The following is a 13,178-nucleotide window of genomic DNA, read 5'->3' as shown; positions in this document are numbered from 1 at the left end:
TCTATAGTTCTCTTCTGTCCTTTTCTGTTCGAAATGGATGCAAAGCTGTGCTAACATTTACTCTAGGCTGGGTTGTTCTTTTTTATTATCATTTTTTTTTTAAAAAATGGCACTGTTACGGGATTTCCAGTCTTAATTACGATATTTGACAATTGCAGGTTGCAGAGCCTTTAAAACTATTTTACGAGCAAATCTGAGTTCCAGTGAAAGGAGCAAGGGCCCGGCGCTCATTAAGCTGACGAGTGAGAGCAAATCCAGCTCCTCCGAGCCAAGCGAGCTGCGCCAGGGCCTCAGTCCCGTTTCCAGCCTCTCGCCTTCATGTACCACAACCCCAATTTTGCAGCACCCTCCTGTGGTTTTTGGCTCCTCCGTCTCCCTTCCCAAAACCCTGCCCACGCAGCTCATCCAAGGCAACAGATGCTCTCCCGGTTCCTGCCACCTCTCCTCCACAACCTGTCCGTCCTCCAGGCCAGTAAATCCAGTCTCAGTGACATATTTATGCACACACACACACACACACACACACACACACACACACTCAAGGATGAAGACCTCCCCAGGATCACGTCCCTGCAAAAAGCTTTACGCTGCATGGGTTGCAGTTTTGCTGCCAGGCCAGTCTCAATATTCTTCTGTTAATTCACAAAGCTCTAAACAGCACAGGCTCAAAGCACCCTAATAATTGCCTGGTTTCTTATCCTTCACCTCCACCACTGACGGGGCACTTCCAGTGGTAAATTCTTTATTTCTTATTCCTTGGGTTTATATCTTGCCCTTCCTCCCAAAGGAGCCCTGGACGGCAAACGGATACACGATTTATAAACAAAACCCTTCAAAAACAGCTTAAACCTTCCAAAAACAATGACCCACTAAAAACATCTAAGAGCAGTTACAATTTGAAACATTCTGAAGCCAGTTAAAAACATTATTTCATCCAATCTTAGGGTTGCCAAGAACGGTATTCTTCAGCCACTTGGATAAACAGGAACGTTTTCAAATTCCTTCTGAAACTTACTAATGATGGAGACAGGTGCAACTTAGAAGGGAGGGCATTCCGCAACCAGGGAACCACCACCAAAAAGGCCCTGCCACAGGTCAGCGCCAACTTAACAGCCCCTAGTGGCGGCATCACCAACATGACCTGCCAATCACAGGGTTGATATTGAAGAAGGTGCTCCTTTAGGTACTTGGATCCCAAACTATATAGGACTTTCTATGACACTACTAACACCTTGAACTGGGCCCAGTAGTTCACCCGTAATTTATAGTGTGGCAAGTACTGCTGTGTGGAACTCCTTACCAATACAAGTTTGGAAGGAGCCATCCCTGCTCGCTTTTAGACATCTTCTAAAGACAGGTAACTCGCAACTTACATGCATTTAACAAGCACAATTTCAGGTTTACGCATTTGGTGGGCGGCCAGCTGAAATCACACAAATTAAACACACACACACAGCAGAAAGCTTAAAAGCTTTTCACTTTGCATGGGAAAGCTAGGGATGGTTGCACCAGGGCGGGGGACGGGATAGAAGTTCTGGTGTTGTTCCGGCTATACGTGATTTCGGCTTTTATGCACAGTGCCCGGAATATAACTCCCATGCAATCTGTGAGTCATTTGTATTATTCAAACAGGCCTTTCGAATTGGAGAGTCTGCGCCAATCAGGTCTCACAGAAGCGTCTGACATTTTTATTGAAATACTGTGTCTGCATAACTGCCTTGTGGTATTGTACAGGAAAGTATGATTTGTAAATGTTTAAATAAATAAACAAAAATCAATCAACAAATAAGGGCTGTGCGTCATGCGCTGGCCAAGTCAGATTGCAGATCCATCAAGGCCACCACTGATACTCTATGGACCAGCCTCCCCCAACCTGCTGCCCTCCCATCATCCTCAGCCCAGCAGTCTCAAATCATCAGGAGAGTACTGTACTTGGAAGCAGAAGGGCTCAGTATGGCCACATTCACACCACACATATAGATGTGGACAGGTACCTAAAGAATAAAGAACCCATTTCACACCTGTTAACGCCAGCAAGAGGTTAAGTGGCAAAACCCTGGAAGACATTTGATTCAGATAACTTACAATTACCAGTATTCAAAAGTCTGGCAAACTGCTCTTCTAGAAAACTTCTACCTAAAAGTTGAAAGTAGCTAGAGCATATGCTGTAAGAGACTGGTGTTTTGGTTTTTTTGGTCATAGGACATGACTTTTTATTTTATCTACCAATAAAGAAGTCTGTAGCCATATGGCCTCTCCTGCTTATTCCAAGGGGTGGATTTTGTGAAAATATGTTCAGGTACATATCTGTTGGACGACTACTAATTGGGAACGAAGGGAAATAATGATGTTAACTCTTCGTTCCTTCATTTTTTTTTTCCATTTGGCAAGTCTGTATGTAAACTCCTTAGTTTAAGGAAGTGCCAACTTGCACGGAAAACACTGTAATTGTTTTGTCTTCTGCCGGATCTTATATTACATATGATTTTGGCACTTTGTTTTCTTGTTATTTCTTTTATGTAAAAGTTTCCCTTTTTTGCTATAATTTACAATTTTTAAAATAAAAGTATGCCCTCATTCACAACATGCATTATAAACATTGTGGTGCTACTTTAAACAACCATGGCTTCCCTCAAAGAATTCTGCGAGCTGTAGCTTAAGAGTGCAGAGAGTTGTCAGGAGGTCCCTATTCCCCCTCACAGAACTACCATTCCTGTAAAAACTGCTCTACAAATTGTAGCTCTATGAGAGGAATAGCAACTTTCTAACAACTCTCAGCACCCTTAGCAAACTACAACTCCCATAATTATTGGAGGCGTGTTAGAAGCCATGATGTGTTATCATAGCTCTTTAAATATATGGCATGAATGCCTCACAAAAGTGCTTTACAATTCTTTGTTGTGCCCAACAGACTCCTTTGAGAAATGATTTTAGAGTCACCGAGAAAATCTCTCTCTCTTTGTGTGTTTAAAAGCTTTCTTCTTCCTGATGTGCTCTCAAAGCAGGAGCAGAACAGGGGCAGCTCTCCACTCTCATCCTTCTAGAGATGTGACAGAACTGGGCCAACAACACTCCCCACTTTCCTTTCTCCTTTTATATCTTCTGAGAAGGGAAGCACAGCAGAGGCCGTTTTTACCAAAAGGAAGGCCTGCATAAAACTTCCCTCACTAAACAACCGTGCCCAAGCTGGGAATGGAGCCTGGCCACTTAAGTGAACGCCTAACTGAGCAGGATTTGAACCCAGACCAACCACTGCCAAGCACAACACTCTGTCAGCTAGGAATATAAGGAGAGTCTGGCTGCTGGATCAGGTGGGCAGCCCATCTAGTCCTGTTCTTACAGTGGCCAGCCAGACATCCCAAAGAGAAGACTGCAAGAAGGACTCAGTCTGCAATAGCAATGCTCCCCATTGACAAGTCCATGGTTAGAACATAACCATGATGGCTAGAAGCCTTTTCCTCCATGAATTTGGCTAATTCTCTTTTGAAGCCAGTGCAACTATTAAGAAGCTGTGTGTATGTGTCAGTCAGTAGGAGCAAGACAACTAAATCCTACACCATCCTTGCAGGGTAACACAAACCCCCTAGTCGTCATTCCCACCCCAACTCCCAACCAACACAGACTACTGACAAAGGGAGGCCCCAGAGCCAATCGTGATTAATACAGCTTAATTGCCGCAGGGGTGAATAATAACGAATCGCACACAATCTGCTGCACATCCCAGATCGAAGATCAAGTTCCTTCTTGCAAGGTGATCTCCGGCTCCAGCACGTTTCTCAGGGAAAGAATTCAATAATAATCTCAGATCAGATAGCACCTTCCCAGCAAATCTGCATGAAGGAGAGGGCTGGCTTGTGCACACACTTGGAAAGGCAATTTCAAGGCTGCGGAACCGAGCTCTCTCGAGTTTTTCCAAAGCATTTCATCGGAATTGCTTCAATGTGTGAAGGCTTGGAATGGATTTGAAGGGGGGGGAGAGAGAGAGAGAGGAGAGAGATTTTTTTGCTACATGATCAACCAAGACAAACACCAAATAGTCAGGGTGTTGCTTGTGTGTGTGTGTTTTAAAGGATACTTCCCTCCCCCCCCCCATCCAATCATTTCAGTTTGCAAAGAAGAGTTTTGCAATAAATCAATATACGCACAAATGGCAGTTATATCAGGAGCTCCAAGCCCTAGAGCAATTAATAATTCCTTCTGCTCTCTGCACCCCCTACCACTTGCCTCAACGAAAGGGGGGGAACCTTCGAGGTAAAGAAACTGGAGAGGTTTTGGAAGGGAACAACTCTCCCTGTGTGAAGTTACTTTCCCCTCCCCCAACAAAAACAAGCCTTCATAGCTTGAAGGAATTTGCAAGCAAGAATCCGGCAGAAACACGGTGGAAAAGCCAATGGGGGGATTCATTGGAAACAGATGGCGTTTTCAGCTGTGATTCTGAAAACCCGCTCCTTTTTCTGACACCGTAAAAACAAACCATGGGATTAAAGGGGGGGGGGACCGATGGAGAGGAGGGGAGCGAAGGAGGTAGACCCAAATGTTAGCAGAGAAAAGCTTAACTCTGGCTACTAGAGAAAACAAGCAAATTTGCAACAGCAAATAAGGAAGGCTACAGGTCAATAATAATAAAGAGGCGATAAAAAACCTGCCAGTGTATCCCCCTCACAGCAGGCACCCCCTCTTTTTTTTTCTTGCTTTGAAATATTGAGTAGATATTTGCATTCAGCAAAGGTTTCCAACTTAGCAACAAGTGGCAGGTTTGAGCAAGATCAATGCATCTGCCAACATGTCCCAGAAAGAAAGAGAGGAAGAAAAATGTGTCAAGAGGTTCATTCCTTGCCTATCTGGGACCCCAGTCTTGGATCTGCTTTATTCTACATCACAGGTATAACACAGCTGAGCAACACCATCAAATTTAGGTACACACATATATTCCAGACATGCACATGTAAACATTTGGTTCAAGAACTTTCCCAACAAAAATCACCTGAAAATATCCTTCTCGCCATCCCCCTTGGCTCTTAAAAGTCTATAAGTCAACATTTGCAAAACAAACAAACATAAGAAACAAGGTGCCAAATGGTGTGTTTTTTGATCTTTCACTCATGAGGAGGAGTACAAATGCTTTCTCTCGATCTCACAGCCATCGCTAAAGCCTTTAACGGAAGAGTAAGGTAGTAGTCAGGGATCCCCTTCTGCTTCTCCGTCGCAGAGACGCGCAATTCTCACATGGGCACACAAGTAAAATGCTCTGGGGACGGAGAACCTATATGGGACGGGGAAAATTTCTCGGTGCCTTTTGTTAGCTCTGAAGCCCCGCTGCAAACCACCCTGATCCATCTGCCCTCTCAGTTATGCTGAGCAAAAAAGGCATCTTGATGAGGCGGACAAAAGTCTCTAGGCTAACCGATGCGAAGCGAAAGAAATTTGCGAAGAGGTGGGTCTGGTGTGCCTCTGATCGATTCAGGCTGGGTGCCTGAACACCACCAGGTTTTCCAACATGTGGCTAAGTGCTGTGAAATGAGAGCAAATGGGAGGCCCACAGATTGGGGGCTTGAGGGAGGGTGGGAGAGAAACCGAAAAGGCAGTTCTTGGAAGGCTGGTTCCCCCCCACACAAAGATTTTTTTTTTTAAAAGCAAAACAGAAAAAAGCGGGGGAGCTGGTGCTCCTTACCTGTTGGGAAGACGCAGAGAGAGAGAAAGAGGGTCTGGATCAGTCCAAGGGCTTGGCCGCTTGCCCCTTTCCCCATACCCATCCATCCAGCTTCAGCTCTAACCACTAGCCTCTCCCTAGAAGAAGAGTTTTGGTTTGCAAAAGGAGAGAGGGAAAAAGAAAGAGAAAGGTAAGAAGGAGGGAGGAGCGGGGAAAGAACTCAACTGAACAGGAGAGGAGGCATGGAGGGGAAAATAAAAAATAAAACACCAGCACCAGCAGGAGACAGAGGGGAGGGGGAAACCGGAGCCTGGCTCTGAGCGGGGAGCTCCGGGCAAGAAGTGAGCAGCGCGCACCGAATTCCACCCGCCTCGTTCTCCCTGGAAAACAGCCCCAGCCATCAATCACCGCGCGCTCCCTTCCAATGCGTAAAGTCTTGCTCCTTGCTGGCAGGGCCTGGCCACTCAGAGGCCTGGTCCCGCCCGCGTAGTCAAGGCACGTATCCGGTTACAGAGCCAACGTGAAGAAGGGGGGTTGGGAGAGAGGAGAGATGTGTTACAGCTGGATTCCAGCACTCCATCTAGAGACAGAGAAGGCTCCCCCCCCACCGCCTCTCTCTCCAACACCCCTTCCAAAGGAAGCAAGAGGAGAAGGAGGGCAGCTCTGGGGAAGGGCTGTGGCGCAGCAGGGGTAGAGCATCTGCTTTGCATGCAGAAGGTTTCAGGTTGGATCCCCAGCGTCTATCTGGGTAGGGCTGCGAGTGGCTGGAGATCTGCTGCCAGTCTGTGCAGGCAGTACTGAGCTAGATAGACCAATGGTCTGATTCAGTCCAAGGCAGATTAATTGGCACAGGGTTGCAGCAGATGGGGAGAGCATCTGCTTTGCATGCCGAAGGTCCCAGATTCCATCCCTGGCATCTCCAGGTAGTCCTAGGAATGCCCCCAGCCTGAAGCTCTGGAGAGCAGCTGCCAGTCAGTGTAGATGGCATTGACCTAGCTGGACTAAGTCACCAGTGGGGAAACCTTTGGCCCTACAGGTATTGCTAAACTACAACTCCCATCAGCTCTAGCAAGCATGGCTAATGCTCAGGGGTGATGGGGAGTTGTAGTTTGATGACATCTGGAGGGTCAAAGGTTTCCCCAAGAGCTGGGCTGAGTAGAAGGCAGCTTCCTAGGTTCCTGTGCAGAGGCCTCCGAGCCAAATCTAGCCATGGCTGTTTGGTTTCATCAGCATCGCCAGCACACACACCCTGGACCAAGAGGGAAGAGGTGGCTGCAAGATTTGCCAGAAGTCTGCTTTCCCCAGAAGTCTGCTTCAGTCAAACTAGTTGCTGAAAGGGGACATGTTAATCAGTGGCGTAGCGTGGGTTGTCAGCACCCGGGGCAAGACAAGTAATTTGCGCCCCCTAACCCATGGATTTGCACCCCCTAACCCTAACCCCCAGATGTTGCGCCCGGTGCGGCCGGCCCCCCTGCACCCCCCACGCTACGCCACTGATGTTAATATGTCAACATGGGGAAAAGAGATATTGGGGGATCAGTCTAAATGTCCATCCAGTCCTCTGCTTCCAACAGAGGACAGCTGTGTTCCTCTGAGAAACTCTTAAGGCAGGGCATTGGAAGTGTCAGTCATCTCTAGGAGTTTATTCTCAGCACTGGATATTCAGGAGAGTGCATTGCCTCAACTGGGTGGATCATAACAGCCTAATGCCATTAAAAATGGGGCAGAAGAAAGTTTTGTCACCGGCGCCTTACTTTTATCATCCTTGTGTTGGAAAACAAATGCAAGGGTCAAGGTGTCATTAACAGCCAGGGGGCCTGTGTGGCTTGTTTTACAAAGGGAAGTCCTCTGTTTGAAAGGCTGTCAGAGGACAGTTCTCTATCTGAAGGCGTTGTCTGTCCAAGTCCAGTTTACAGATAAGGAATAATGAAGAGTGAAGGGGACTGTGCAGTTGTCCATCAACAGCCTGTGCCTGGATAGCAAGCCAAGCTGGCTGATCCAGGTCACCCAACCATAGCCTTCCCTACTGTTTTGCCATGTATTGCCATGCCAAGTATTGCCATGCTTTTTAAAATCACAGTAATTGAGTGGTATTAATGTGGCACAGATGCGGGGGGCGCTGTGGTCTAAACCACAGAACCTAGGGTTTGCCAATCAGAAGGTCAGCAGTTGGAATCACCGTGACAGGGTGAGCTCCCATTGTTGGTTCCCTTCTTCTGCCCAACTAGCAGTTCGAAAACACGTCAAAGTGCAAGTAGATCAATAGGTACCACTCCAGTGGGAAGGTAAATGGCATTTCCGTGCACTGCTCTGGTTCACCAGAAGCAGCTAGTCATGCTGGCCACATGACCCAGAAGCTGTTCGCGGACAAAACACAATCTCCCCCGGCCACTAGAGCGAGATGAGCACAGCAAACCCAGAGTCATCGGCGACTGGACTTAATGGTCAGGGGTCCCTTTACTTTTTAACGTGGCACAATATACAGACTGGCAACTCTTGGGGCAACAATGCCTTTACAAAGAGGGTTAGACAAGCTCATGGAGGATAAGGCTGCCAGTGGCTACTAGCCATGATGGCTAGGCCATAACCCTGTGTGGTTGAAGGCAGCATGCCTCTGAATATCAGTTGGTGGGAATCGCCAGGGGGAGACTTGCTGTTGCTCTCAGGTTCTGCTTGGAGCTTCCCATAGGCTTCTACCTGAGTGGCCACTGCAAGGACACCATGTTTGGCTACATCAAACTTGGGTCTCCAGCTGTTGTTGGACTACGACTCCCATCATCCCTAGCTAGCAGGACCAGTGGTCAGGGATGATGGGAACTGTAGTCCAAAATCAGCTGGAAACCCAACTTTGGGTTAGATGGACCATTGGCCTGATCCATTAGTGCTCTGAAATATACTCAGAGTCGAGTGTGGATTTCATGCTCTTTATTCAGCTCATAGTAATGAGGAATGGGGATGTTTCCCCAAACTGTCTGCTTTATATACATTATTTACATAATGGGCCCCACGTGATTGGCTAATTCCGGGTTTCTCCTGTAGGCCAATCAGGCTGCGGATTCACTTCCACCCGGAGTTGGATTGGGTGGCTCCTGAGGACCAATCAGACTGCTGCATTCTGAATCCTATTGTTCTAGGACCAATCAGACTGCTGCAATTTGGATCCTATTCAGCTCAGTACATAACAGGCTCCTTTTATGATCTTAAGCCTTTCCTTGCCCACACCTCCTCAGCAAGACCCAAACCACAAAAGGGCAGGAGGAGAGCCTGCTGGATCGAGGCCCATCTAGTCCACCAATGCCTTTGGGAAGTCTGCAAGCAGTATAACAGCAAGCAACAGCAACTCTCCCCTCCTGCTACTCCCAAGCAAATGTTATGCTGATCGTAGAGGCAGAGCATGCCGTCCTGGCCAGTAGCCGAGGGACAGTGGCCCCTTCACTAACCTCCTCCCTGACAGGGCAGAGAGATATTTGCAACAGAACAAAGCCTTCCTTGTCAACACAGCTTGGCGGCGGGCACTGCACTTGCCTCCTGCAGGAGACCCGCCGTTACAAAACGAGATATAAACTTCACACATCGCAGGCTTTATTCTAAACCGTTCATCAGAGGGTTGGCTGGGACTCTCCCTCTGTATATTTTGTTCTCTGTAGGGAGCAGTCTGCCGTGCACCCCCCTCTCTACCATTCCCCCCCTCAGAGCCAGTCCTAAACAATACCCTCCCCTTTGCACACATTTCACATCTCAGCAAACCTCTAATAAACAACTGGGCATCATTGGTGCGTGGAACCGGAAAGGGAGGCTATGAAGAAAATGTATCCCACTGTGTTACAAACCTGGAGGATTTTTGAGCTGTAAAACAACCCAGAAAACCCAAAGATTTAAAACGTGGCAGTTGAAAAAGCCTCTTCTTACAGAATCAATCATATGGGTGGAATGATGAGAAATGAACGCTGCTCTCCAGAGCCAAATGGTCAGATTCCAGTTTTGGGGTTTCCCAAAACTCCCCCAGAAAAATGGCAAAGGCTCTCTCACAAGGAGGAAAGGCAGGATAATTTCATGGGACAAACATTCAGTGTGCTTTGAGACCCCTTAGGGTAGTGATAAAGTGGGATATCAAATCCAAACTCTTCTCCTCCTCCAAGGATTTTAAATGGCAACTCAAAGGTCTGCATGCTCCATTAAGACACGCAGAGCTTGACACTACAACCAAAGTGTATTTAGGATCTGGGTGTTGAGGCAACGAGGTCTGGAAGTAGGAACTCTCGTTCAAAATTCTTATTTATTTATTTGATCTGCATCAAAAGATCTCAGGGCGGACCACAAAATAAAATTTATGGTTCTCAACTGACTAGAAAAAATGCAGCCTGGCCTGCTCCCATGCCTTTAGCGTCAGCTTTGATTTGCTGAAATCAACCAGCGAACTTTTTCATGGTGTAGAGATAAGCACCGCCACTGGCTAATTCATTCAATGCAAAGTAAGGAAACATACATGGTCTTCAATTTTATCCTCACAACAACCCTGTGAGGTAGGTTAGGCTAAGAAACAGTGATTGGCCAATGGTCACCCAGTGAGTTTCATGGCTGGCTGGGGATTTGAACCCAGGTTTCCCAGGTCCCCATCAGACACTGGTTTGTCTGTATTTTTTTCTGAACAAAGAGTTGATGTGACTTCTGGTCAAACACAGTCCTCACCCCACAAAAAAAGCCCCAGCATGTTGACTAAATTTGAAGAGAAGTCAAATCAATTATGTGGCTTGTTCGTTGTTTTAAAATTACAAGTGGTTGCTTTCTTCTTAAGCTTAAATACAGTTTGAGGTTTATTGGTTCCCAGTAGATGGCACTGCTCTCCCTGGTCTGCTTGTGGGGGTGGGGGTTGGGGGCAAGGAAAAGACCTGCGCCTTGAATAAATGCAACCCTAAGCCTCCTTAAACCACATGACATAACAGCCGTTTGTGAGCTTCCCATTAAAATCTCAATTTGGGGAAATTGATTCCACCTAGAAGCAATTGCAATGCAATTACTCCTACAGGCAGCAATCAAGAATCACATCTAAACAACACCAAACTTTCATCTCTTGCCTGAGTAACACAAGCAAAAACATCATACTCTACCAGACACACGCCTTTGCAAGCACAAAATAATGCAGATTTATTTAAGAAACTAATAAATATTGCTATAAAAGGAGGGGGGAGATCACTGCCACTGTGACTCCTTATTAAATGTCTCCCTATGAATTCTTATTAAATGCCACTAACATCTGACACGATAGATTGTGTGATGGTTGTATCAGCTCCAATTACCTGTGACAGCTACACTGAACCTCCATAGATAGGTGCAATATATCTTTAAGTACCAGGTGCAGGAGGTAGTTAATGTGTTCATTCTTCACCTCCATGTGTTGTTTATGAGCTTCAACCTGGTGCCCTCCAGATGTTTTGAATGGAGGACAACAGAATGGAAAGCTGCTCTAGGTGGATCTTTGGTTGTGGCCCATAGAATTATACAATTGTAGAGTTGGAAGGGACCCCAACGATCATCTAGTCCAACCCCCTTGCAATGCAGGAATATGCAGTTGTCCCATACAGGGGTCAAACCTGCAACCTTGGCATTATCAGCATCATGCTCTAACCAACTGAGCTATCCATCTTATACTATCCTTACTGCTTTGCTCTTACAAGCCGCTTGATCTGCACATATTTGTAAAGAGCTGCTTGCTTCTGCTCATCAGGTTGCCATTAATGGCAGAAAAGCACATCAGGCTGCCTGCCCTCCATAAGTTGGCAACCCTATTTGACATCTGGACTTCCTGCAACCAGTAGGCAGCTAGCATGCATTTATCAGTTAATAACTGTCTGGGAAATTGAGCTTTACTCATCTGATTTCCACCCTTCCACCACCTGGGACTGTCCATCATGCTGTTTAACTTTGCACTGCATTTAACACCCCCCTACAATTAGTCATATAAATCAGGAACAATGAACCTGACAGTAACTGTATTCTGCCTCCTGCCCAGTGCCATTTGTAAATGTACATATTTCTATATATTTTTATATGTTGCTGCTTCTTTTAATGTGAAAGCACAACCATATTTTTTTTGGGGGGGGGGCAAGTCTTTCCTACAGGGGCAGCTAACCTGTGGCTCTCCAAATGTTGTTAAGACTGCAGTCAGGGTTTCCAAAACTTGAGTTGCTAGCTGTTTTGGACTATAATTCCCATCATCCCTGACCACTGGTCCTGCTAGTGATGGATGATGGGAGTTGTAGTCCAAAAAACAGCTGGAATCCCAAGTTTGGGAAACCCTGGACTACAGTCCCCATCATCTCTGACCATTGGCCAAATTGGCTGAGGCTCAGTCAGAAAACATCTGGATGACACCAGGTGCCCCAAAGAGTATTCATTAATGGTTCCTTGTTATCCTGGGAAAAAGTGACCAGTGGGGTGCCTCAGGGTTCTCTCCTGGGCCCATTGTTGTTCAACGTCTTTATGAATGACTTGGATGAAGGAATTGAGGGGATGCTCATTAAATTTGCAGATGAAACCAAACTGAGAAGGATAACCAATGCCGCAGAAGACAGAATCATAATTCAAAATGACCTTAAGGGATTGGAGAACTGGGCCTAAGCTAACAAAATGAATTTCAATAGGGACAAATGTAAGGTTCTGCACTTAAGCGAGAAGAACCAGATGCACAAATATAAGATAGGGGACATCTGCCTAACTAGCAGCACATGTAAAAGGATCTTTGGGTCACAGTGCACCACAAGCTTAACATAAGTCAACAATGTGATGCAACAGCAAAACAGGCTAATGCCATTCTAGGCTGCATCAGAAGCACACAGCTGTCCTCTGTTGGAAGCAGATGGCTAGGCTAGGTGGACATTTAACCTGATCCCTCAATATATCTTTCCCCTTCTTCGCCACTAGTTTGACTTCGGGGAAAGTGGTCACATGGAAGAAGAAAGAAACTTGTTTTCTTCTGCTCTGGAGGGTAGGACTCGAATCAATGGCTTCAAGTTACAAGAAAGGAGATTCTGACTAAGCATACAGAAAAACTTTCTGACAGTAAGAGCTGTTGAACAGTGGAAAGGTCTTCCTTGTGAGGTTGTGGACGGTCCTTCCTTGGAAGTTTTTAAACAGGCATTAGATAGCCATCTGTCATGGATACTTCAGTTGAGATTCTTGCATTGCAGAGGGTTGGACTAGATGACCCTTGGGTCCCTTCCAACTCTACAATTCTGTTGCACCTGGGAAGGCCTTTTCCATCCTGCACGCCCCCCCCCAAGTCTCCAAGCTAACCTCATGGCTACAACACCAACCTAATTTCTAGATTTGCCCCCCTCACTTTCATCCCAATCTCCCCCTGCTTTGTGCAACATCTTGTCTGGTTAAGAGGCCCAGAGAATCCAAATGCTTGCCCCACGGCTGTGACATTATGGTTTGTCCCAATGGAGCAGAGGTGGCTCACCAGATGTTGCTGGACTGCAACATCATCCTTGACCAGAGGCTATGCTTGGTGGGGTTGATGGGAGTT

At 46.5% G+C, this 13,178-nt stretch overlaps 1 protein-coding gene across 1 annotated transcript in view; it reads right to left on the bottom strand.

Moving 5' to 3' along the window:
* The window catches only part of RGMA (repulsive guidance molecule BMP co-receptor a), a 35,644-nt gene that overhangs the window by 19,464 nt on the left and 3,002 nt on the right, over window positions 1-13,178 (bottom strand). The window contains exon 3 of the mRNA XM_081171174.1: window positions 5,672-5,787. Within this exon, the coding sequence (XP_081027300.1) occupies window positions 5,672-5,787 (116 nt within the window). The remainder of the gene's footprint in view (window positions 1-5,671; window positions 5,788-13,178) is intronic.

The sequence above is a fragment of the Podarcis bocagei genome, assembly GCF_964188305.1.
Source record: "Podarcis bocagei genome assembly, chromosome: 14".
NCBI classification, from domain to species: Eukaryota; Metazoa; Chordata; class Lepidosauria; order Squamata; family Lacertidae; genus Podarcis; species Podarcis bocagei.
The sequence above is the reverse complement of the archived record's forward strand: the minus strand, read 5'-3'. Positions and strand labels throughout refer to the sequence as shown.